This window comes from Chlorocebus sabaeus, chromosome 12, assembly GCF_047675955.1.
Source record: "Chlorocebus sabaeus isolate Y175 chromosome 12, mChlSab1.0.hap1, whole genome shotgun sequence".
NCBI lineage: Eukaryota > Metazoa > Chordata > Mammalia > Primates > Cercopithecidae > Chlorocebus > Chlorocebus sabaeus.
Window position 1 is genome coordinate 78867443 of NC_132915.1, and position 26668 is coordinate 78894110.

Below are 26668 nucleotides of genomic sequence, written 5' to 3' on the forward strand. Positions count from 1 at the left end.
AGGATATTAGCTACAAAACCATCTGTTAGGGTTAAGTTAGCTTCAAATAACAAAAGTAGACAAATTGCTATCCGTACTTTCAAACTGTTCTGACACAGTTAAGCTTATGGCACAGAAACGGTTTTCTTTTTTTTTAAGTCACAGAATTAATTTGCAGTATTGTGATTGCTTTTTCACCAGCTGCATGCAGTTCCTAATGTTGTATTTCAGTATTAAATACCAGTCCCTTTTCAAAAAATGTACTAATTAAGTTTGGACCATTTTTTGATTTGGGGATTTGATTTATCATTTGTTCTTCTCCTACACCATCAACCATTCCCACGATCACTTCTACAACTCCAGACTTAAGACTTTTTTATCTCTCTTCATTGCAAGTTCTCTCTTCTGATACTCACCATCTGTTCTTCACCACACTGTTACTATTGATAATCATCAGTAATTTTTCTCTCTTCTCTATTCATTTTCTTTTTATACAAGTTTAAACCTATCCAATACAGTAGCCATTAGCCATACAAGGCTACTGAACATTTAAAATGTGGCTAGTCTGGATTGAGATACACCCTAAGGGTAAAATACACACCAGAGTTTGAAGATTTAGTATGACAAAATGACTGTAAGAAAATTACCCTAATTATATGTTGATTACATGCTTAAGTGATAATATTTGGGATATATTAGATTAAATAAAAGATAGTAAATTAACTTCACAAGTTTCTTTTTTAATATGACTACTATAAAATTTTTAATTATATATATGTCTTGATTTATAGTCATCCCTCAGTATGCTCAAGTCCTTTATATAAAATGGCATATTATTTGCATATAACCTATAACCTATACATATCCTCCTGTATACATTAAATCATCTCTAGATTACTTATAAAACCTAATACAGCCAGGCACGATGGCTCATGCCTGTAATCCCAGCACTTTGGGAAGCCAAGGCGGGCGGATCTCTTCAGGTCAGTCTGGCCAACATGGCAAAACCCTGCCTCTATTAAAAATACAAAAATTAGCCAGGTATAGTGGTGAGTGCCTGTAATCCCAGCTACTCGGGAGGCTGAGGCAGGAGAATCGCTTGAACCTGGGGGGTGGAGGTTGCAGTGAGGCGAGATCACACCAATGCACTCTAGCCTGGGCGAAAGAGTGAGACTCCGTCTCAAAAAAAACAAAACAAAACAACTTAATACAATGTAAATGTTATGTAAATAGTTGTTACACTGTATTTGGCTTTTAAATTGGTATTTTTATCATTATATTGTTATTTTGTATTTTTTTTCCCCAAAATATTTTTGATCTGCAATTGGTGGAATTCACAGATGTGGAATTCACAGATGTGGAAACTTCAGATATGGAGGGCCAACTGTATATTTCTATTGATCAGTGTTGGGCTAGATGGTAAGCTTCACAGTAGCAGAGGCCATGCCTGTCTTCCATTGACTCAGCAAATTATCAAATTATTTTATGAGTGTCAAACTTGTGCCAGACAGTCTAGGCAAGGGGAACAAAATATTTTTTTAAATCCCTACTGTGGAATTTATATTTTAGTGTCTTTTTCATCATTCTTCCATCAAGGCCTAGCAAAATGCCTGGCAAACAGTAGGTGATCAAGAAGTATTTAATATAAAACAAATATTTTTGTCCCTCCTTGACCTATAATTTGGCCTATTATGAATATTGTGAGCCATCAAAGTGCTCCTTTCTTTGTGATTGAGAAACTGGGTATAATTTTACACTGGGCATAATTTACAAGTCTTTTATTTTTCTCATTTGCTGTCATGATTACTTCCTGCTCAGAAACTGCTTCTACATGGGCCATTGTTTTCCTTTACTTCTTAAGTTACAGTTATTAGGACACCTGGTAATTTCAGAAGGTTAGTCCTTCTTGATGACTGATTTTTTTTTGCTATCATTTCTACTTTCCATATCTATCTTATTCAAAACTATAACTTTCCATAGAATGATCTCTATAAATGAATTGCTAAGGTCATCAAAATGCCACCTGGGTAACATTACTGATGTTAAAATGCTGTCAGCCAGAAGATAGCAATTTTCATTCCTGTCATTATTTTTTATTGTTGTATTGTTATATTTTTTTCAAATATTTTTGATCCACAATTTCCTTTTTTTTTTTTTTCTTTTCTTTTTTTGAGACAGAGTCTCACTCTGTCGACCAGGCTGGAGTGCAGTGGCACAATGTCAGCTCACTGCAACCTCTGTCTCCCAGGCTCAAGCAATTCTCCTGCCTCAGCCTCCTGAATAGCTGGAATTACAAACATGTGCCACCACACCTGGCTAATTACAGTAGAGATGGGATTTCACCATGTTGGCCAGTCTGGTCTCGAACTCCTGACCTCAGGTAATCTGCCCATCTTGGCCTCCCAAAGTGCTAGGATTATAGGCATGAGACACCATGCCCAGCCCACAATTTCCAATATTTTTGACCCCCAAAAGGGATCTTGTGACCACTACTTGGTTAATATACCACTCTGTATCTCTTTCTCTTATGTATGACATGACATGTTTTCATCTAGGTAGAAAGCATATGAAAGTCCTTAGTTTGCTGAAAGTGATTCCAACATGACTTTGCAAATTAGATCCAAGATTGGAAGAACAAAACAACTTCTGACCTCAGATATGGCTTTTTAATATCTTATTTATTTATTTTTATGATGCTATTACTGGGATATGGCTTTTTATTAATCACAAATTATATTATCTATTCTCTCAAACCCCTAAACTTAAAACAAATATTCAGAGTATAAGCCACATCTAGATTGCTACCCAGAATAACAACTCTGAGGTCAACATTAATATCCTAACTTTTTTCTGTCACGTCAATTATTGGTGGTGGAGGAGAGTAGCAACAGGCAACAAGAGCATAATTTGAATTCTGAATAAAAACATTCCAAAATGTACATTATTTTTCTACTTACCATTGGCTTTGGAAGTGAAAGGTAGCCATACTTCTCTCCTACAAATAACACATATAACTTAAAATTTTTTCTATTAATATATTCACACAACTTTTAAAGTATTAATTAAACAAACAGGAATGTTAGTACATTAGTTTTGATAACTTAGTCTATTCATTACATAAAATTCAGAAATAAAATTGTAATTTGGCTGGTGAACATGAAGACTCTCAACAGCTGTATGTCTAAGGTACCTATGCTGGCCAATCTCCACCTCTCCCAACATAAAGGGAGACCGGCAAATGTCCCACTGACATTTACTGCCACTTACAATCAGTTTCATTCACAGAGTGCTCCTTTTACAGCAGTTTACCTCTAATGAAACCTGATTCCTCTTTTATCAGTACCAGTATCAGCGCTTCTTCCATTGCTGCAAGTACCAGACCAAATAATTTACAACTAACCTCATAATGTATTCTCTCGGTCAGGGAAGAAGAAAACCCTCTGTACAAGATAGGAAGATGAAGTAAAGCAAATAACGGGAGGTTTTTTTGGCTGTGAACTGACACATGGCATGAAGCACGATAATGAGGAAAGGAAGGAGATGGGTAATGTCCACATCATCCCTGCCCCATCTATCATCTTTACAACTTTCAGGTCCTGACTGAATACAGTCAGGTTACAATGAATGATAGACTTTAGACTTTTTATAAAAGCTGGTTTGTGACATCTGGAGTAAAAATTCAAGACCTACATAGTAATTGCTTCTTGAAGAAAAATTTCTTCTTCAAGGAAAACAAGTATATTTAGCTATAATAGATTAGTTTGAACCATATGAAATTGCTGGTATTCAGTCATTTTGAAATTTCATATGGTCCAAACTAATAAAAGTAAACATAATACAAGAGCACTAAATCACATCTTTTCTCATAGAATGACTATTACATGAAATGGGCAAACCTGTTAGTCTCAGAATGGCTTATACAAATATTTAAAATTTCATCTAGAACTGTACTATTAAATGTGGAACCTACTAGCCACATGTGACTATTTAGCACTTGAAATGTGGCTAGTCTGTACTGAGATGTGCTGTAAGTGTATAATACATAACAGATTTTGAAGACGTAGTACAAAGGAAGAAAAAAAGATGTGAAATATATTAATTTAAAATATTGATTATACATTTAAATGGTATTTTGCATATTTGGGTTAAAGATTATTATTAAAACAAATTTCACGTTTCTTTTTCATTTTTCTTATGCCAACTAGAATTTTTTTTTCTTTTTTTTTCTTTTTTTTTTTTTGAGACAGGATCTTGCTCTGTCACCCAGGCTGGAATGTAGTGGTGGAGATCACAGGCTTACTGCAGCCTCAACCTCCTGGACTCAGGTGATCCTCCCACCTTCTGCTTCCTGAGTAGCTGGGACCACAGGCATGTGCCACCAGCTAATTTATTTGTATTTTTTTAAGAGATGAGGTCTCACTATGTTGCCCAGGATGGTCTCAAACTCCTTGGGCTCAAGTGGATCTTCCCGCCTTGGCCTGCCAAAGTGCTGAGATTACAGGCATGAGCCACTGTGCCTAGCCTAGAAAATTTCAAATTACATATGTGTCTCACATTCTATTTCTCTTGGACAGTGCCTATCTAGAAGAAGAACTGTTGCTAAGAGTGAATTAATGGTACTTGAGAATAGCTTTATGATTCAAATAATTTCCTTGTAATGTCAAAATTGTAAGGGAATTTAATTAATTAATGGCTTTCTGATCTCAGAATGGTGAGGGGAAAAAACTTAAAAAGGAAGAGGCTACTTTCATGCCTTGTCTCTAAGCTCTGATGCAAAAAGTGCCCGATTTAGTTGCAATATTAACAGAAGATAGTCTTCAGGTCACTCAGAATTTCAAAATTCACCATCTGTCTTAATTCAAAGTCTGAATCCTGTCCATAATATCCTTTAAAAAGTGGTCTTAGCACATTATAAAGAGCACATTAAATGGAAGTAGGAACCCAGGCGTGGTGGCTCACGCCTGTATTCTTAGCACTTTAGGAGGCTAAGGCAAGTGGATCACCTAAAGTCAGGAATTCAAGACCAGCCTGGCCAAAATGGTGAAACCTCATCTCTACTAAAAATACAAAAATTAGCCCGGCGTGGTGGTGCATGCCTGTAGTCTGTTCTTTTTTCTGTTTTTTGTTTTGTTTTGTTTCAGCCTGGGTGGCAGAGCAAGACTGTCTCAAAAAAACAGCACAAAAAACAGAAGCGGGAAAGTACTAAAAATAAATAAATAATAAAAAATAATTTTGAAAGGGCACCATCATTACTTAAATGTAATCAGCTACAGAAGTAATCTTGTATTATCTAACTTAGTAATCCTCTATAGTGCCCATGGCCCTAAAATGTTCATATTCACTCCCACAAGTTGGGGCAAAACCAACTGTTTCAGTATCTCTTATATCTCTAAGATACCACAGAGTTAAAGAAAGTAGAATGTATAAATAAATGCATTGAGAAATAAATCCAGTGAAAAGAAAGCTTTTATATAATCGGGTTTGCTACCATTTTCACCCACCTAGTAGTATTTATCACTTGATAGTTCTAATCCCTCTGGTCCTCTTACAGATACTTTGTTTTGCTTCCTATTCCCATCCTTTAGTTAGACTCAGAATGATTTATACGAATTTGAGGATAATTGCAAAATAGATCAGTTTTTCAGATAGGCCTCCTCTACATACTATGCAGGTAAGATTCTTCTTTCCCCCAGTTCCAACAAAAACCAAACAAGTTGACAATAACACAAGAAAAAGCAATCTAATTCTAACAGAGATCTAAATTACAGTTAATTATAGACATTATTTCCCACTTTTTTTTTTTGAGACAGAGTCTCACTCTGTTGCCCAGGCTGAAGTGCAGTGGTGCAATCTCAGCTCACTGCAATCTCCACCTCCTGGGTTCAAGCAATTCTCATGCCTCAGTCTCCCGAGTAGCTGCGACTACAGGTGCACGCCATCACACTCAGCTAATTACAGATGTTATTTCTATGTGCATCTAATTATTGCCATTGATTCTAAGCAGGAAAAAGAAAAAAAGAATAAACTGGCTCAGCCAGGCATGGTGGCTCATGTTCATAATCCCAGCACTTTGGGAGGCCAGTGCAGGAGGGTTACTTGAGGCAAAGAGTTCAAGACCAGCCTGAGTAGGCTGGGTGCAGTGGCTCACGCCTGTAATCCCAGCACTTTGGGAGGCCAAGGCTGGTGGATTACGAGGTCAGAAGATCGAGACCATCCTGGCTAACACGGTGAAACTCTGTCTCTACTAAAAATACAAAAAGTAAATTAGCCGGGTGTGGTGGTGGGCGCCTGTAGTCCCAGCTACTCGGGAGGCTGAGGCAGGAGAATGGCGTGAACCCAAGAGGCAGAGCTTGCAGTGAGCCAAGATCACACCACAGCACTCCAGCCTGGGTGACAGGGTGAGACTCGATATCAAAAAAAAAAAAAAAAGACTAGCCTGGGTAACACAGCGAGACTCCCATCTCTGGGGGAAAAAAAAACTATCCGGGTATGGTGGCCAGCACTATAGTTCTAGATATGTGGGAGGATCCCTTGAACCCAGGAATTTGAGGCTGCAGTGAGCTATGATCACACCACTGCACACCAGCCTGGGTGACAAAGTGAGATCCTGTCTCTAAAATATAATAATAATAATAAAATAAACTGGCTAAATTATGTTTAGCTGTTATATCAAAGAAGTAGCATAAACAAACTCTATCATATTATAAACATTAAAAATAGTTGGAAAAACAGGACTATTTGGAGAAAATATACTTAGTACAGATTTGATATATAGAATTGTCTTCAAAGCACTGGCCTCAATGAGGTGTTCTATGTTTAATACTCCCTAAATCCTGTTTAGTCAACACTACAATTGTGCCATCTTCTGAGTTTATACTTTCATATAAATTAAGTTCGCAATTAAATTCAAAGGCCCTCTCATCTTAAGGGAGCACTACAATTATTCCTTATCAAAACCTAATTGAGAAATGCTCTCAGTTACAATATGTAGAGCCTTTCTGTATATCTACAAAATAAAGCTAATTCCCCAAGAATGGAAAAGACTTATTATTTCACTGAAAATGTGCTAAATTATCCCTGATTCACATTTCTTATAATTAGCTATCTTTAGTTCTGGAGGCACTCTATATAGTATGATCAATTAAAAAATTAACGTCCCCAAACCCACTTAAAATTAATCCCTGACCACTAAAGGATAGGCAGCTTATCAGCTAAACTCAGGAGCAGGAATGAAGTATTCTAATCTAAACCCAGCTATCATCTTCCAACTCCTCCCTCTCCCTCACCTCCATATTCAATTGACCGATAAACTCTACCAATATTAGTTTTTAAATTCTTCTTAAATTAGTCCCCTTATCTTCATCTTGACTATCATCACCCTAGTGTAGGCCATCATCTCTTCTCTGGACAGATGACCCCCTTGTTGCAGGCTCCTACCATCCCCAAATAAATTCATCTTTACCCACGAACATGTTTATATTCCTGTGCCCCCATTTTAAGTGGCATCCAATCTGCCAAACAATAATATAAGTGCAGGGCTATGAAATAGGGCTACCAGGAAAATGAGAAGAGTAGTTACAGAACTGAAAACCAAATTAAGATTCTTGGCAGGATCCTTGATTTAAAAAAAAAACAAAACTGGTTTATGAAAGTATGCCATCCATGATCATAACTGCCCTACATAGTTTAGTTAGAGCTGCATCTCTATAAACTGAAGTGTAGTCATATTTACTCTGAAATGATTCAAATAGAACAAAGGGAATTCAGCTTCCTTAAAGGAGGGATAGAGACTGCAACCTCTGAGATAAGGCTTTTTTCTGACATTTATTGTTCAAAATAATCTCAAATTCTAAACTGACATATGCACCACTAAGGAAAAGTGGAGTCTTTTAGGTCTGGTCCCTTCTAACACAAGGGCCACGGCCTCCCTGGAGGTTTGGGTGAGAAGGCAGAATGGGATGAAAGCAGAAGACAGGAAGACAAGTATTGATTTTTACCTTCTTGAAATAATCCCAGTTGGTCCTTGTGTGAAATTTAAGTGTCTGGGGTTAAGGTGAACAATGACCTAGCTCTCAGACTAACTTTTAGCATGTGAACACTAAAGCCTCCCTCTTATTGCTTAGCGTGATGTTTACCACTTAGTTGGATAGTTAAATGATACTTACAAGTGTGTCTGGTAGTTTGCCAATCACAGGAGTCAAGTTATGCAGAGCAGAACTAAGGTGGCTAGAATACAGCAACGGCTTTTCAACAATAGCCATAACAGGAGTTATAACAGCAGCAAAGATAAATCAGGACCTGAAGAATACACCTTTGTATGAAAGTAGTGGGCAGGTGCAAGGTAATGGGCAGGTTTGTCACACCAACCATGCATAACAGGAAGAACAACACTGTGGCACTGGACTCAGTTCAGTCAGTAATGGTTAACCCAGAGTTGGACTTCTTTGAGGAAAAAGCTATGCTCATGAGGTTCATGATAAAAATCAGGAAAAATAAAGGCAGTACACACAATCAACCAACTCCATCTCAATGAACCCTACATAAACTCTTTCTGAAGAGAGAGGCACTTTCCCAGTGAAACAATAGGTGTCCCATTGACTAAAGGCTGAGGAGTTTCCCACATAAGTAGGAATTTCTGTTCCATCCTTAGGAAGTTTGGGTAATGCTGATTTTTTGAACGTAAGTTAACTGAACCTAAAGAAGAGATTATTTATATAATATCCAGCTTGAAAGTAAAAGAAACTACAGGGCTCATGTAGTCTGAAAACAGGTATAGGATGTGCAAGCACTATGACACATTATTTCATTTATGTCCATTGAAATAAAGAAACAAACTCAAAAGGGCAGGTAATGTGCCCGGGATTCCATTACTAACAGATTGTTTTATCTCTTCTGTAATTTAGCCGGCCTCAGCCAATAAGTGGGCCAACCAAAACAAGAATCCAGTCATTACTTGTTCCTTGCTCTGTACTTCCTGGGATCTCTCAGTCATTTCTGGAATAGCTTTGGGAGGGAAAAAAGCAGAACTCAGAGCTGCAGTCTGAACATTTTTCACAGAATTGGTTCATTCTCGTTAGAAAACTTTAGGATTGGAGTGGAGTTTAACTGCTTGAGTAATGCAGTATGGGTAGTTAATAAAATTTCATCTTTGGCATCATTCAAACCTCAGTAAGGGTCCCAGCTCCTGTAGTTTACTCACTGTGGGATACTTTGAGCCTCAGTTTCATCCTATGTAATATGTGGAAATAATACCTGTCTCCAGGTTACTGAGAGGATTAAATGAGAAAATGGACATCCAGTACTTATGGAAGTACCTGGAACCCAGTAAATTCTCAATAGATGGCAGCTACTGTTATTTTTATGGTTATAAGTCATAGACCCCTGAAGGATCATGTTTACAATGTTACCCACACAGACCTTAGTAGCCTGTGGCTTTTACTTTTCCTTAAACTTCCCTAGCTATTTTTTTTTTTTTTTTTTTTTTTTTTGAGACGGAGTCTCGCTCTGCCGCCCAGGCTGGAGTACAGTGACCGGATCTCGGCTCACTGCAAGCTCCGCCTCCCGGGTTCACGCCATTCTCCTGCCTCAGCCTCCCGAGTAGCTGGGACTACAGGCGCCCGCCACCTCGCCCGGCTAGGTTTTTGTATTTTTTAGTAGAGACGGGGTTTCACTGTGTTCGCCAGGATGGTCTTGATCTCCTGACCTCGTGATCCGCCCATCTCGGCCTCCCAAAGTGCTGGGATTACAGGCTTGAGCCACCGCGCCCGGCCGCTATTTTTTTTTTTAAAGAGCCTAACTTTGGTAGAAGAAAGGCAAATCTCAGAGACAGAAAAGGAGGACACTGAATTCATGTTGCATTAGATGTCCGGTGAGAGGAATCTTTCAGAGGGTGTCAATTCACCATTGGAGAAGGGATGAACTTCATTTGTACAAAACAGCGAGGAGTTTACCTTTGCTTCTGCAGATCTAGAGATTTTCTATGGTGGGACCAGACAGGCTAGTCCTCCCTAGAGTAGAGTAGGAGAAAGGACATAGGGAGAGAGAGATGCCAGAAAGTCGGAGACACTGAGGTTAAGGAAGAGAAATCAGACCTAATGTTTTCTCATAAACTATTTAGTTTTACTGCAAGGTAACAGTGGTCATGATGCTGAGGCTGATAGAGGTAACATTTGTTGAGAATTTACTGTGAATTAACTTATTTTATTTAATCTTCACACTTACCATATTAGGTAGTTTTGTCATCATTATCCTCATTTTGCAGATGTAAAACTTGAAGCACAGAGAGATTAAGTTAGGAAATAGCAGAGGCAGGACTGGAACCTAGGCTGTCCACTTCAGAACCTGGATTTCAACTTCTACCCAATTCTATCCCTAACATGAGATTATCACTCAGATCTCAGAGGAAGGAAGAGACCTCTTGATGGAAAATGCAACTTGGGTTTGTTTTCTGTTTTAAGGGAAAAAAATTACTTGTATTTATAGAAAGAGAACCCCCTTGCCAAGCTTATCAACTTTTAATTGCTACTGTAATTGCTACTCAGAACATCGCCTGGAATTAAGGCAGAGAATAACTGTTAAATGACTGCTATCTTTCTTGAGAGGGGGGAAAAGGCTGTTATAACTCCTTTTCTTAAGGAAATAAAAGATAAAAGATAGACCAAAATGTTGGTCTAACAGCCTGGTTGAGAAACTGTGAGGATCTTAAACACAAAGAGGAAGGGAGCTCAGGCCCTTGGTCAAGAAGACTAGAACCATGTCCGTTTCAAATGATGATGAACTCACTGGCCTAGGGACACGGAAGAAGTACAAGTAATGAAAAGTCAGCCATAGCCCATGTTTACATGAATGAAAACAAAAACCTATTCAGCACTGAAAACAGTATAGGAGAAACCTGTACTACGCTTAATGGCATTCTGGTAAAGAGGAGAAGCAGCTGGCCAGGCTTGACGCCATATTCTTTTCAGAATGGCTGCAGCTATTAGTAAAGCTTCTCACAGTGCACGTGGAACACGTTTACAAGTACGCAGAGTCAATCACATGCCAGAAAAATAGCCATCCTGTGGCACTCCTCCTGCCTCCCTATTTTCATGAGCTGATGACAACTGATAAAGCCAGAAGACAATATTCCTCTGGCCTTTAAAGAGAGCCAGGCAGGATAAAGACACAGTGCAGGGTATATTCTATGCCCAGAAGTCGAAAGTACACTAACTTCAGGTAGTGCTCACCAAAGACTTTTAGAGCTGACAGGTCACTGAGATCACTCAATCTAAGACTTTCATTATTGAGCCAAGGACACTTGGGCTGGGAGCAGGGAACAGCTAGCCTAACACCAGTTTGAGAAAGAGCTGGGCCTTACAGATACTCCAGGATAACCCACACCAGGTATCTTATCACCACAGCAAGCCACTTCTCCTCATTTCCCAACAGTCCCTAAGGCTAAGTGACCACTCTTCCTTTTAAAGGTGGATCAATTATATCATTTACCTTTTAATATCTGAAATTTGGCTCATATAAAAATCTATGTAACTATAAATATGTGACAAAGCATCAAAATCATATGCCATTTGACTATCACAGAAATTTTTAAATATGGAAGCATGGTAAACATTTATCATACTTTCCAAATGTTACAGCTATAATTCTATTATGCCCTGATTTTTAAGCAAATTAACATTTATCCTAAATAAGTATTTTTAAAATATGAAATGTTTAAATGGGCATACTCAGTAAAAAATATGTAATTTGATATAATAACTTTAAATGACATTTTATTTAAAAAAATAAGCAAGCTTTGACACTACAGAAGCCATTTGAAGAGAAAAAATATAAACATGTAAACATAAATAACAGGACACACAGTACAATGGGAAATAAACAAAACTTCCACTCAATATTAAAATAAAGAATAAAAATGATGCCTTCCTATACATTGTATGGCGCTATTCTACATGTTGTAGAAAGACCAATGAACTTACCCACCACAGGCAATATTCCAAGATTATGTAGTCATCAAGGAAAGAGATTCCATCCAAGTGGAAGGAAAGCAATTCAAAAATCAAATAACTACATTCATTTCATTATTAAGTTATTAGAATTAAAACAGAGTATTACTGCATTATAAAAGAGCTGTTGTATTATAACTAAACAACAATTTAGAAGAAGTAAATGACAATTTCAACAGGAAAACTAGAATGTTAATATTAATTCAGAGATCTACTATGCTGTTTTTGTTTTGTTTTGTCTTGTTTTTGAGAAAGAGTCTTGCTCTGTCGCCCAGGCTGGAGTACAGTGGCGCCATCTCAGCTCACTGCAACTTCCGCCTCCTGGGTTCAAGTGATTCTCATGTCTCAGCTGTAGTAGGTGGGATTACAGGCACACATCAACACATTTGGCTTATTTTTGTATTTTTAGTAGAGACAGGGTTTCACCATGTTGGCCAGGCTGGTCTCGAACTCCTGACTTCAAAATGATCCACCTGCCTCGGCCTCCCAAAGCACTGGGATTACAAGCGTGAGCCACCACACCTGCCCTACTACACTGTTGTACAACAAACTTTACTGCTTGGCTACTAAAATAAAGGAGGATAAAATAATATTTTTGTAATTTTTTTGTGAACAATATTTTACTACAAAAATAACCCAGCAGGGTTACAACAAGAATTCATTTGCAGTTGAGGTTTGGCATTAAAAAACTAACAAGAGTTACATTAAAATAATAACACATTTCATTATATGGACAGTTTCTCACCTCGTCTTCCTTCAAACACATCACTGATTTCTCTTAGCAGTGTTGACATGTCACTAATTTGGGATTCCCAAGCTTCACAAAACACATCTAGGTTTTCTTTAGCAATTTTACTAGATGGATGCAATGTCAATGTTTCAGCAGCAGAAATTATCTAAAGAAACAGAATAGACACCTGTGTGAATTTCAAAATCTTAGCCCTCAGAATAACTTTGGAGACCAAAGGTAAGTAAATCTGCTGTTCAATTCAACTCAATAAACAACTATGAAGTAATTTCCATACACAAGCTCCATGTTGGGCAATATGAAGACACACAGTAGGACAAAATTTGCTGTTTCTTATAATCTGACCTGCAGATAAATAGTATGCATTATAATATACAAACCTGCATTCAGGGAGCAATTCTCTTCATTCAAGTAAAACTGTTTGAACAAAGTTGTTCCCATAGAATAATTCAAAGAGTTATACTCAGACCATAAAAAGTGTACTGTATACAGAGTAGCAAAGGTAGCAGTAATAGTGGTGGTGGTAGCAGCAGTGGTAGTAGCAGGAAAGGTAGTGATAATAATAAGTAACATGTATATATATACCCATAAGTAGTTGGTAGATACATGCTTGAGATACTGTGTTTGTGTTTGAGATATATTAATACATTAAAATCACCCAAAATATACAAATAAAATACTACTTTTCCCAAATAAGCATTGTTCCCATCTTTCAGCTGGAAAAGTTGAAGCTCAGAGATACCCAGTAACTTGTGCCAGATCCTATTACAAGTATATACAGAGTTGATATCTAAACACAGATCTACCTGATTCAAGTTCAGGCTCTTTCCATCACATCACACTGCCTCTCACAAAACACTTGTAAAGAGGGCAGAAATCATCCTGGTACTTTTACGTACCACCACATGGGCTAAATAAATGTGTTGAATAAATAAATGAATTGTTGCAGAGACTGCTATGTTTTCATCAAAATCTGTTTGTCTTCCCTCTGGATACACAGGAAGATTACATTTCCCAGTCTCCCTAGTGGAGACGTAAGGCCAAGAGACTGAGTTCCGTCCCCACTTGAATGTGGGTCACCACTTCCATCATAACTGATCCAAACCTCCCTCATGCCCCTCAGTGCTCTCTCCCTTCCACATCTGATAGTTCAGTGCACAGGATCCAGTAGGGACTCTGAGGTCCTAAGGGCTAACGAGGCACAAAATGAAAGGAGACCAGATTGCCAAGAGGGAAAAAGACATACCATTAATCAGGACTTAATACAAGTGAGAAATAAACTGCTATTATATTAAGCCTGAGATTTTGGCATTTGGGGTTTTATTTAGTGTTAGCTACTACATGAATGAATTAATGAATCAATTAACATTTTATCTTTCATATAATAATCACTCTCTAACACAAAGGACTTGATGGATGCTAATTGTAATATAGGCAGAAAATAGATGGCTGGGTTGAGTCTTCACACACCTCCTGACCTGACATTCAATAGAAATTAAACTTTAGCTTCTACCTCAAAATAGAAGCCATCGACCAGACCAACCTACTGAAATCTCCTGATGGCCCATTAAATAAAACACACACACACACAAAGATCCAGGAGCTAGGAATTCAGAGTTCAGTCTTGATATATTCACAGCAGATGCTTCTACCACTTCACCTTCTATTCATGACAACAGTCATTGATTCTTTCTACCTTCTTGTTTCGCAGACTGGGGATATTATATCAAACACTCATCCAGTAAGTAGTATTTTAGAGAATCCACTATGTGTAAAAATAATACTAGGTGCTGGGGATAAGGTGATAAAAAAGAAGATAAAAGCCCTCTATTATGAAGCTTATACTCTAGTGGGGATTTGGAACAATAAACAAGCACACAATTAAAACATTATAAATTATGATAAGTGCTATGAGGGAAATTAACAGGACAATGTGATAGAGATGCCCATTACTAACAAGTGATGTTGCTGTTCCATGGAGTTTATTATATAAGATTATTCACACACACATATGTATACAACTAACACGACTATTCATTCACCTACTACATACTGGTAGGCACTGTGTCCACATTCCAGGTGCTGGGGAAACAGCTGTGAATGAAACAGATAAATGTCCCTGGCTTCATGGGACTCACCTTATAATAAGCAGTGGGGAGAGACACAATTAAAATAAATTATAAAATATTTTAGAAGGGAATAAAAAAATATATCAAAATAAAGGGTGAGAATGATGGAGGGCTTTAGGTGGTCACAGTATTTTAAGTTAGAGGGTCACTGAAAAGGTAAGGGAGCTACAGGGAAATCAAGGGACAGTCATTTGGGATGAGGCAGAAACATTTCTGGAGTGTTCGAGGAATAGCAAGTAAGCCAGAGGAACAGACTGACATGAGCAAAAGGAAGGTGGCCAGTGGCCATGTAATGGATAAGCATAGATGGTAAAATTTTCTTCTGAGTGAGAAAGTCATTGGAGAACTTATAGAAGATTAATATGATCAGGGCCATGTTAGCTAATATATTAATAGTTGGTTCCTTTGAATGAATTACAACTAGGTGCACCTCCCTCTGGGGTGGGCATAGTGTCAAAGGCACAGCACTTGCCAAACAGATGGCAGTGTTATAAGAACAAGGTTCCCCTCTTCAGGGAAAGCAGGCACATAACTTGCCATGGACTACAGGCTAGATTTCGGCATTGCTCTCCTCTCAACTAGTGTACAAACTGTTCAGTTGTTCCCTCAGTATGTCTAACATTTTAAAGGAAGTATAAAAATAACATAAAAAATAACATTGCCAAAGCAGAGATATCCAGAAATAAATTATCCCAGAGGCATGCTCAATGTCCTTAAATTATCCTTTTGTGAGGCAGATGGCAAAGACTAGGAGTGGAAGCTGAGGCTTTGGGAACAGAAAAAGCTTCTCAAGTTATATACGTTATTAACAACATGCTCTGCCACTATCCTGGGGAAGAAAATATGACTATTCCTAGTATCTCTGCTGCAATAGAAACAATAAACCAAAAATTGCAACCAGATGGCAAGCAGGGCCTCAGGATAGGAGCAACAACTGATTGCATATGGCAGGAGAGTCAAGCCCTCCAGTTCTATTGGAATACATTCGCAGCCAAGGCAAGAAGAGTGACTCTCATACCAATATTGAAGACACAGTTTCTCCCAGCAAACATGTCCCCTGGTTGTAATAAAGTGTTCAGCAGATAATCATTGTGGAGGTTCATTCATATAATTCCTGCTTTCATGATAAGCCTTTGACACTGTTCTCTACAGGAGAGCATGAGATCATCCCTTCAACATCCAACATGATTCTCCTAGAGGGCACAAGCCATCATTGAGTCTAGGTCACTTGCACTGTTCTCAGCTATAAATCAAAGATCCAGGGACTCAACCTCTACTGCCCAATATTGCAAGTTAGGAGGAATCCTTTTGGCTGACAGTAAATAAACGGATATAAATAAAGTATAAATTAAAATATAAATAAAAGAACAACTGCAAAACTTTATTTTACAGCTTAGACTCTAAAAAAGAAGGAAACAGCTGGGCATGGTGGCTCACGCCTGTAATCCCAGCACTTTGGGAGGCTGAGGTGGGGGGATCACAAGGTCAGGGATTTGAGACCAGCCTGACCAACACAGTGAAACCCTGTCTCTACTAAAAATAAAAAAATTAGCCAAGTGTGGTGGCAAATGCCTGTAATACCAGCTACTTAGGAGGCTGAGGCTGGAGAATCGCTTGAACCTGGGAGGCAGAGGCTGCAGTGAGCCGAGATCATGCCACTGCACTCCAGCCTGGGCGACAGAGCGAGACTCCGTCTCAAAAAAAAAACACACACACACAAAAAAAAAAAAAAGGAGGAAGCTCTGTCTTTAAACATTTTCCTTAGATTAATTTGACAGGAACAGTATTAAATGAGATGATCAGTTTTAAAAAAGCTTTTGAAGATTATAGGGACAAATGTTACCTCTACTATAGAAAATCCAGAAAAAAAACCCTAGCTACACAAGGATATTGTCATATAGGTATTTTCATATGTATATGCATTCTCTACACATATGAAATTATGGAAATAATTTGTATACATACAAATCTGTACCCTACTTTTTTCATTTAACATTGAACAGAACATTCTTTCAGTGGTTGCTAATTCTGGTTATCATAATTATTATTTTAACACTATAATGTACTATTTGCCTAATTTAAGATAGTTATTTTGCTTCTGATTGGATCTTTTTTTTTCCCCCAAATATAGACACTTGCTCTGTCACCCAGCCTGGTGTACAGTGACACAATCATAGCTCACTACAGCTTCAAACTCCTGGACTCAAGCTATCCCCCTGCCTCAGCCTCCTGAGTAGCTAGGACTACAGGTATGCACCACTGCACATGCGTAATTTTTATTTTTTGCAGAGACAGGGTCTTGCTGTGTGACCCAGGGTAGTCTCAAACTCCTGTACTCAAGTGATCCTCCTACATCAGCCTCGCAAAGTGCTGGGTTACAGGTGTTAGCCACCATGCCTGGTCCCAATTGAATCCTATAAGTAATATCATAACATTGTTTTGTTTGTGTCTTAGTCTCATGTCCTAATTATTACCATGAAACGTATTTGAATATTAGGTTGAAATGTGAATATTACATAACATATGGCTTCTTATGTCATGATAACTTAATCTCCAAACATGTTATAATAAGTACATTGTAAACAGCTTCCTTTAAAATAGATATAAACTAGAGTATTAGTTAAATGAACCAGTCTCCAATATGGCAGATGACTAGCTCCAATGGAAGGTTAGCCATGTTCTGGCACACTACCAACAGAAATTCCATTATCTTTCTTTCTCTACGTAGATTTGGACTTTAGTTACGAAGAACCATTTATAGCTTCCATCCACACAATTTGTTACAACACTCAGATAGGACACAATACAGAAGGAGCAATCTGCTATTATCATACCTGTTGGCCAGTCACCTGAAATGTCTCCTCTGCATGTATACAGGTTATTTCCATAGGTTCTGTCCCAGATATGTGTCGTAACAATCGACAGGTCTACAAGAAAACATGTCTACAGTTAACTTTCACATCCTCATCCTCCACAATACATAGTATCATTTTATAATTAAAAAGAAAATTTTACAAATAAAATTTCTTAAAACCTATTAAAATAAACTTAAACATTACTGAGAAGATTATTATAATATTATATTGCTCACCAATAGATTCTCTGGGAACAAAGCAGATACCAATAAAGGTATAACACTGTTTCTACTTCCTATCCAATCATAGCAAGGTGGTTACAGAATATTAGAAACATAAGGAACCTTTGGAAGGACCTAGTAGTGCCCACATATTTTATATATAAAGAAATTTGGCTCAGAGAAGTAACTTGCCCAAGGTCTCATAGCTAAACTATGTCAGAGTTGCTACAAGCTACACGTTCTATCAACACCATCTTCCAATGGAGCTAACATTGGATTAGGCAGACTGGTATAATAAGGAGAGACCCTACATCAGAGGAAATTACTGAAAATCTTGATGCTTAAAACAGAAAATCAGAGAAATTTTTTTTTTCAATGTTAAAAAGATTTGCTGCAGGATTCCTAAAATAAGCAGTTTCCCTATAGTTATAATATTTGGTTTATAAACACAGCAGCATCAAATTTATTAAATGAAGAAGCTATATCTATAGTCATTTTAAGAATGTTCCCCCAGAAGTTTTTAGGCTTCCACGTAAACAAGTAAAGGAGAGGAAGGCAGTTCAATTCGTCTAAAGGTTCCTTTTAACCATTAGTCTTTGAGATTTGGTGAGCAGGGTATGTTAGATTATGTGAAGATCGCCAAATGGTTCACATCTGTGCGTTTATATACATGTTGGCTAGCAATTACCTCATACATACAAGCTATACATGGGTTCAGTTTTTTGTTTGGTTGGTGATATGGTTTGGCTGTGTCCCCACCCAAATCTCACCTTGAATTGGTAATAATCCCCGCATGTCAAGGGCGGGACCAGGTGGAAGTAACTGAATCATGGGGGCAGTTTCCTCCATATTGTTCTAGTGATAGTGAATAAGTCTCACAGGATCTGATGGTTTTATAAACGGGAATTCCCCTGTACATACTCTCTTGCCTGCTGCCATGGAAGATGTGCCTTTGCTCCTCCTTTGCCTTCTGCTTTGATTATGAGGCCTCCTCTGCCATGTGGAACTGTGAGTTCATTAACCGCCCCCTTTTTTTTTTTTTATAAATTATCCAGTCTTGAGTATGTCTTTATCAGCAGAGTGAGAACAGACTAATACAGTTGGGTTTTTTTTTTCTAGTAGATATCTGACATTTTCAATAGGCAGAAGGCTCAGAATATCAATCAATAAGCCTAACTGGAATTATAACGCAAGTGTCAGGTGAAGCATCAGTAACTCATAACTAAGATTTGGAATTGTGTGTCAGATGTCTTCTCGTTGTCCCTCCTTAACTGCTCTCCTCCCTTCTCACATCTGCCATTTGCCCTGGGAGACTGACCTATATTGTCTACACTTATGTTTGGATAATTGGGATTATCCTAATGGGATATCCAATGGGAAGCCCCATCCACAGATGAACAGAACCAAGGAGAGAATGGGCTTTGACTCCCATGCTCCTCGACTCCCATGCTCCTCCCAGGAGGGTCGCCTTGGGCTGTCTCTGGGCCTAGTCCTAAAATCACAAAGCTCTCAAGGCAGTTCTCTGAAAGGCTTCCACATTCCACATTCCCCTGTTAATGTGGGCCTGGAGTGCTACCAGCCTTGCTACCACTCGCCCCAATTACTGCTCTCTCATGTATGTTTCCCCCATGCCCTGTCTATGCAATTGTAAATAGCTTCTTTATTAAACTCTCTTCAAATTATCCTAATTTGAGTGTGCCATCTCCTCCCTGCTGAGACCCTGACGGATTCAAACAGAAACAAGGTCATACAACATACCTCCATGACTCTACTCCAAGGTCTAACTTCTCTGAGAGGATAAGGAAAAGAAGATTAAGAAGTTCTTTTGTGGGTCTTAGCATTTTTTTTGTTTTGTTTTAGAGACCAGACCGTTGCAGGAACAGAACAGATACATGCTATGCTTTTAAGATTCCAAAGGAGAGAGAAAATGCTCAGATAAATTAACCCAAAAGTGTATTTGTGTTAACATTCCCACATAGTTTAATAAAGCCATTATTAAACTACAATTTCTTTAGCACCTTGTTTACTCACCTCAACGAGCTGCTCTTTCTGTTCAGAGAGTTTACAGGCATATTCAGCCAAAGCTTCTAAATTTCCTTCTACTCCAGTAAGTTTTAATGCTTTTAGAACCACATGATCAGCATGGTATTTTAATAGATCTGCTGCCAGCTGTGTCGCTGTACTATGAAGCTGCAGATGTGTGTGTGGGTGGGGGAGTGGGGGTTGGAGAAGGAGAAGGGTGATGAAGGAAAGAAAACAAACAATAACATTTTGTGACCAAGCACCACATCAGCACTTTAAAACTATTGATAAAGAGAAGCCACAAAGCAGTTCCATGGGTTCCACTGAGGGGAGGGTGTAAAGTTCCCTGTGTAACAGTAGGAGTTGTGTAGCACTGGTGAGCTTACAGTTTCTCTCAAGGGCAGGAGTGATATCTAATTCATCCTTTAACCCCCTGGTGCTAGTGCTAATGCTGTTTCTAAAAGATGAACTGGTTATTCGCTGAGTAATCTTGTCTCTTTTCCATTCTGTTATCAACCAGTTCTTTCCCATGTAGCTTCTCCCTTAGGTGAAAAATGCTTCTGCTAGTCTTAAAGTTGGTGAGGAATGAAACAGCATTATGAGTATTAAGAGTATTAAGAGTGCAATATTTAGAGTACTAAGAAAATTGGCATTTTGTGATCATTAATAAGTTCTTTAGCATACTTCTGAAAAAGTACCAATGTGAGATTCAGTCAATTAGGTATTTAACAAAATTTATTAAAAACCTATATCATGGCAAGCACTGTAGCACTGTACTAGAGGCTGGGCATACATGACAAGTAGGACACAACCCCTGCTCTCAGGGAGGTCAGAATCTGTCTATAGTTGCGATCCAGATCTTTACTCTCTACCTCTACGAACAAATTGGGTCCCAGGAAAAACAACAGATTAAAGGGTGACACAAACCCCGTGGTTTTATTGACTTTGGGTGGAATGCATGGCTCACTCTTACTGGATATCTTTGGACACTATTAGTCCAAAATCTTTTCTTCTTATCTTGCCCCCTTTTTTTTTTTTTAATGACATGACAGGTTATTTTGGGGTTGTCCAAAAATAGATCATTTTTAATAACATTGTTCTCAGAAAAATCTGACTTTGAATTAAATCTATTTGAATGAAGTGACTTCTTTTTTCCTGGAAGTAATCCAATCTCAATTCAAATTAGAGGATTGTCTCCAAAATTAACAATAGGATAGTCTCTACATTCATGCAACTAAATGAGAATAATTACAGTTAGAACAAAGAAACTAAAATTCACTTTCCTTAAGAAACTAAATGCCACATAAGAACTTGATTTTGCTTTGCCAGCAGGACTTTAGAGAATATCTAATGCCAGTCATTTATTTTACAGACTATGAAACAGCTCCACAGAGACTGTATCTTGCCAAGGTCACGTAACTCTTCTCACGTGTAAGAGAGGGAGGCAGGACAAACGCAAAGTTCCTGCTCTATGCCACGTCCTGACAGCAGCCTTATATACATTATCTCCCTTAATCCTTGTAAGAATTCTATGAGGTTGACATGGATATACCCATATAAGAGGTAACGAAAATGAAGCCTATGGAAAGCCACTCAGTCTATCACCAGTAGACCATGTTCTACTGATAGTCAGGATTTTAACAATACTTTAGTTAAAACTGAACAGTCTGGAATAAAATGGGTAGGGTTTTTTCTTTCCTTTTTGTTTTATTTTGTTTTTTCCTTGTGTCAAGGGCAGCAGGCTTTATTATAAAGCATAGAAACCCATGTCTTTCTATGTTTAACAGGATGTTTAAACGATTTCAATAGACATATCAGCACCAAGTAAGATGTGAAACAGATCACCATGTATATAATTTATATAAGAAACATCCAGAAACCAATTTCAGCCAGGCATGATGGCTTACACCTGTAATCCCAGCACTTTGGGAGGCCAAGGTGGAAACACTGCTTGAGCCCAGGAGTTCAAGACCAGCCTGAGCTTATAATAGTGAGACTCGGTCTCTACAAAAAATTAGCCAGACATGGTGGCATGCACCTGTGGCCCAGCTACATGGGAGGATGAGGCAGGAGGATCACTTGAGACCAGAAGGTCAAGGCTGCAGTGAGCCATGTTCGCACCATTGTCTGGGCAAGAAAGTGAGACCCTATCTCAAAAATAAGAAAATGTTTTTAAAATTCTAATTTCATTGTCTTGAGCCCTTGACCGTCTTCAAGAATATAAAAGAATTAAGCCCGGGTGCAGTAGCTCACTTTGGGAGGCCAAGGCGGGTGGATCCCTTGAGGTCAGGAGTTTGAGACCAGCCTGGCCAACATGATGAAACCCCATCTCTACTAAAAATACAAAAATTAGCTGGGTATGGTGGCTTGCATCTGTAATCCCAGCTACTCAGGAGGCTGAGGCATGAGAATCGTGCTTGAACCCCTGAGGTGGAGGTGGCAGTGAGCCAAGATCACGTCACTGCACTCCAGCTTGGGCAACAGGTGAGACTCTATCTTAAAAAATAAATAACAAAAATAAAAGAATTAAGAAAGCAGAGTTAAGGCAAAGGAGAGGTCTGTGTGAGGAGGGTCTGTCTGGAGAGCTGCTGGGTGCCCACTGTGACTCCCTCCTCCAGGCATGCCTCAAAGTGGAGGGAGCAACAGGATATAGGAGTTGAGGGGAGGGGGTGGGGGTTGTGGGGGGCGACAGGAAAGCCTCTGAAGAACCACTAAAGTATCCATGAGAGTGAGTCTGCTGTAAATGTCTACCAAGCCCAAAGCCATTTGATAAGGGTGCTAGTCACTAAAAACCTTCTGCCTCTCAACTTTCTCTCTTCTATCTCTATGCCACAACCTAACAAAAATCAACAACAGCTACGTAATGGAGGGTGAGGAAAGTGAAAAAGGGAGAAGATACCACATCTTCCCAAAAGCTCTATCTAATTGGAGCTGGGAAAACAGGGAACAGGGGAGAAGCCCTACAACTAAATGAAGATTTAAATACTGATTAATATATTGGAGGGAACATTCTAAGTTTTTAACTGAGATCGTGTTTTGTGACTTAAAGCAGGAATTGGCAAACTTTTTCTGCAATGGGCCAGAGAGTAAATATTTTAGGCCCTATTGCGACTATTCAACTCTGCGGTTGTAGTGAGAAAACAGTAGACAGTAGGTCCACGGGCAGCACTGTGTCCCCATACACTCTACTGACGAAAATCGTCCAGTTGTAATTTGTGAACACCTGACTTAAAGTGACCATAGGACTTCCAATAACCTGAGAGTGGCCAAGTAAGTCATGAGATGACCAACTTTTTATTCAGGGAACAGGGAAACCCTCTCAACCAAAGGAATATTTTTTTAAATTTACTTCAGTGAGATAGAATTCATATACCACAAAAGGTACCCATTTTAAAGGTACTGTTCAGTGAGTTTTGATGAACATACACAGCCATGTAACCACCACCACAATTAATTTTGAACATTTCCAACATGCCAAAAAGTCTTCCTATGCCCTTTTGCAGTAAATATACCCCGACCTCTGACATGAGATAGCCACTGATCTGATTTATGTCATTATAAATTAGTTTTGCCTTTTCTAGAATTGTTTTTTTCTAAATGGAATTTTATACATATAATCATTTGTGTCTGGCTTCTTTTGCTTAGTATGTCTTAGTGATTCATCCATATTGTTGCATGTATCAATACTGTTCTCCTTTATTGCTGAATAGTATTTGGTAGAATTATTCCAAAATTCATTTATCAATTCCTCTGTTGATGGAATTCTAGGTGGTTCTTAGTTTTTTGTTATTATGAATAAAGCTATGAAAATTCATATACAAACTTTGAGAATGAGGGCATTAATAAAATCATGGCTTCAAAATAACTATGTCAAAGGAAAACTTTTTTTTTTTTTCTCTTTTGAGACAGGGTCTCACTCTGGCACCCAGGCTGAAGTACAGCAGCGTGATCATGGCTCACTGCAGCCTTGAGTCCTGGGGTGATTCTCCCACTTCAGCCTCCCGAGTAGCTGAGACTACAGGCGCTAACCACCACACCTGGCTAATCTTTTGTGTTTTTTGTAGAGATGGGGTTTCACCATGTTGCCCAGGCTAATCTTGAACTCCTAGGCTCAAGTGATCCTCCCACCTTGGCCTCCCCACAGTGCTGGAATTACGGGTATGAGCCACCATGCCTGGCCTCAAAGGAAAACTTTCAAAACCATTTTCGAGGCACAGAGACATACTAATACTAATGCATTTCATACACCCATACAACATGAAAATTAGCAAAGAATTAGAAGAAGCTAAATTTCAAACTATACTTACTTCTTTCTTAAGTTCATTAAGACTGTGACTGATTTTCAAAATACTGAGTTCCAGTTCTTCAGCGATGCTTTTTGTTTTCTTGCTTTGCTAAAAATTTTAAAAAGTATATATATAGTGTTACCGTATCTCTTTAATCTGTTAATTCTAATTTTATTTGAACTGTAAATCGTAATAAATTTTAATATTATTCTGTGAACTATGAAAATAGGTTTTCAAAATTTACCTGTTTAAAGTTACAGTGGAAAATAAAATTTCAGTTTAGTTATATTTTTCTTTTTTTTTTTTTTTTTTTTTTTTTTTTTTTGAGACGGAGTCTTGCTCTGTCGCCCGAGCTGGAGTGCAGTGGCCGGATCTCGGCTCACTGCAAGCTCCGCCTCCCGGGTTTACGCCATTCTCCTGCCTCAGCCTCCCGAGTAGCTGGGACTACAGGCACCAGCCACCTCGCCTGGCTAGCTTTTTGTATTTTTTAGTAGAGACGGGGTTTCACCATGTTAGCCAGGATGGTCTCGAACTCCTGACCTCGTGATCCGCCCGTCTCGGCCTCCCAAAGTGCTGGGATTACAGGCTTGAGCCATCGCACCCGGCCATATTTTTCAATGCTAACTACAAATAGGTGAACTTTTGTTTTTTATTTCTTTATTTTTCTGTGAACCAATGGATTATATTGAAAGGTGAACTTTTAAAATCTAATTTTCTTTAATAAATTCATCAAGTCTAAAATTGATCTCTTTTATTTTCTGCCTAGAATGTCCATGCTTTCACTCCTAACCTAGTTAAAAATTAAAATCCTACTCATCTTTAAGATCTTACATAAATGTCTTTTTCTCAGAAAGGCTTTTTCAGATCACTCAATCTAAATCAGACCCTCTTCTTACTCACTGTAATCTTTTTGCTCAATAATCATCCCAGTTTGCAATTACATATTTATTTTTTCAGTCCAAACCATCTGGAATTTTTTATTTTTTGTTTGTTTAAAGTCTATCTTCCCCACTAGACCATGAAAGCTGGGTTCACATCTATTTTGCACACCACTAAATCTACAGTACCTGGCATAGCAAAGGATAGGTAGCAGAGATTCAATTCTTTGCATGATAAATAAAAATTAAATATCAATACTTCTTGAAGCCTTCTTGAGCCCTCTCCCTAAATATAAGTTTGTCCTCCTTCAAACCGTCTCAACGCATAGTTTACACCTTCTCTTAGGATACTTACAAAGCTATTTCCATTTGTCTCACCCCTTCCCACAAATTTCTATATTGTAAAATTCTTGCAGACAAAGATTTTCTCTTATTCATCTTTAGATTTATGGTGCTTGGCATATAAAAGGCACCAATAACAACTGCTGAAAAAAATGAATGAACGAAAAACACATCTAGCATGCAGGATCAGAGATCGGAGTGCTTGTGAAATATGCACAGGGTAAATTTGCTAAATTTGTGACATTTGCTAATTGCAAATTTGAGTATTGATAGAATCACATTCCCAACACAGAGTATTTCATCACAAGCAACTCTTTATAGTGAGTGTTGGACTTAAAATTTAACACTGAACCAATCTACACTTCAGATTGTGTATCACACAGATAATTCAAACTAAACACAAAACAATGCTCAAGTCTCTCACACCACTCTACGTTAGGGCAAGATTCCGTGTTAATAAGAATATGCGCACTACTGTGATGCCAAGAAAATATCTGAGAAATCTGCGATTCACATCTACGTTCATTCATAAATTACTCTATTTACAAGGAAATCAACTGCTGCTTCTTTCTTCAGTCTCAGCCATATCCACCCTCCTTCATCATCTTTACTGCCAAAGCTTTGTTCATGACTTCCAGATTTGTACTATGGCTGTTGTATATTGTAAGCCATGTTAAATACTTTTTTGACAGAGCCTGGGCCTAAGAAATAAATAATCCTAGAGACATACCCCAGGGCTCTGTCTCTCCATTTTGCAATCCACCTGCTATAAGAGACTGTGTACACACTTCCTATGCTGTCCCATTTCCGTCAGTCTTGGCCGTTCATTCTTGCCCAAATAAGCTCCTCTGCTTGAAGCACACCAACAGCCCATTTAAGGCTCACAGAGTGGCCGCCCACCAATTTTAGACCAGGAATTTGTGCAAGGGTGAAAAGCTTTTACTTGCCAGCTGGATCTACCCTTGTTTTCATTGAATCTATACCCCAATAAGTTTTCCAAATCATTGTGTCTGTAAATCAGCTGTCCTCAGAGGTAAGAACTGTGTACATCTGAATGGCTCCAGCAGTCAGGCTCAGGTCCCAAGAACTTCTAGATGGGGGTCTACTCCTCTGTTCTTCACTCTGAAGAAGCATTTTAGGGAGGAATTTTCCAGAGGTGAGTTTGGTGAAAGAGTGGGGACAACGGAGTAAACTAGTGATAGTGAC

The 26668-nt window shown here is 38.5% G+C and overlaps 1 protein-coding gene across 2 annotated transcripts in view; it reads right to left on the minus strand.

Annotated features, from left to right (window-relative positions):
- The window catches only part of CTNNAL1 (catenin alpha like 1), a 71862-nt gene that overhangs the window by 12376 nt on the left and 32818 nt on the right, over positions 1 to 26668 (minus strand). For both annotated transcript variants that reach the window (XM_007968479.2, XM_073021824.1), the window contains exons 8-12: positions 24264 to 24350; positions 19966 to 20124; positions 17693 to 17785; positions 12727 to 12877; positions 2937 to 2974 (exon numbers count right to left, since the gene is read on the minus strand). In XM_007968479.2, coding sequence (XP_007966670.1) covers positions 2937 to 2974; positions 12727 to 12877; positions 17693 to 17785; positions 19966 to 20124; positions 24264 to 24350 — 528 coding nt within the window. The remainder of the gene's footprint in view (positions 1 to 2936; positions 2975 to 12726; positions 12878 to 17692; positions 17786 to 19965; positions 20125 to 24263; positions 24351 to 26668) is intronic.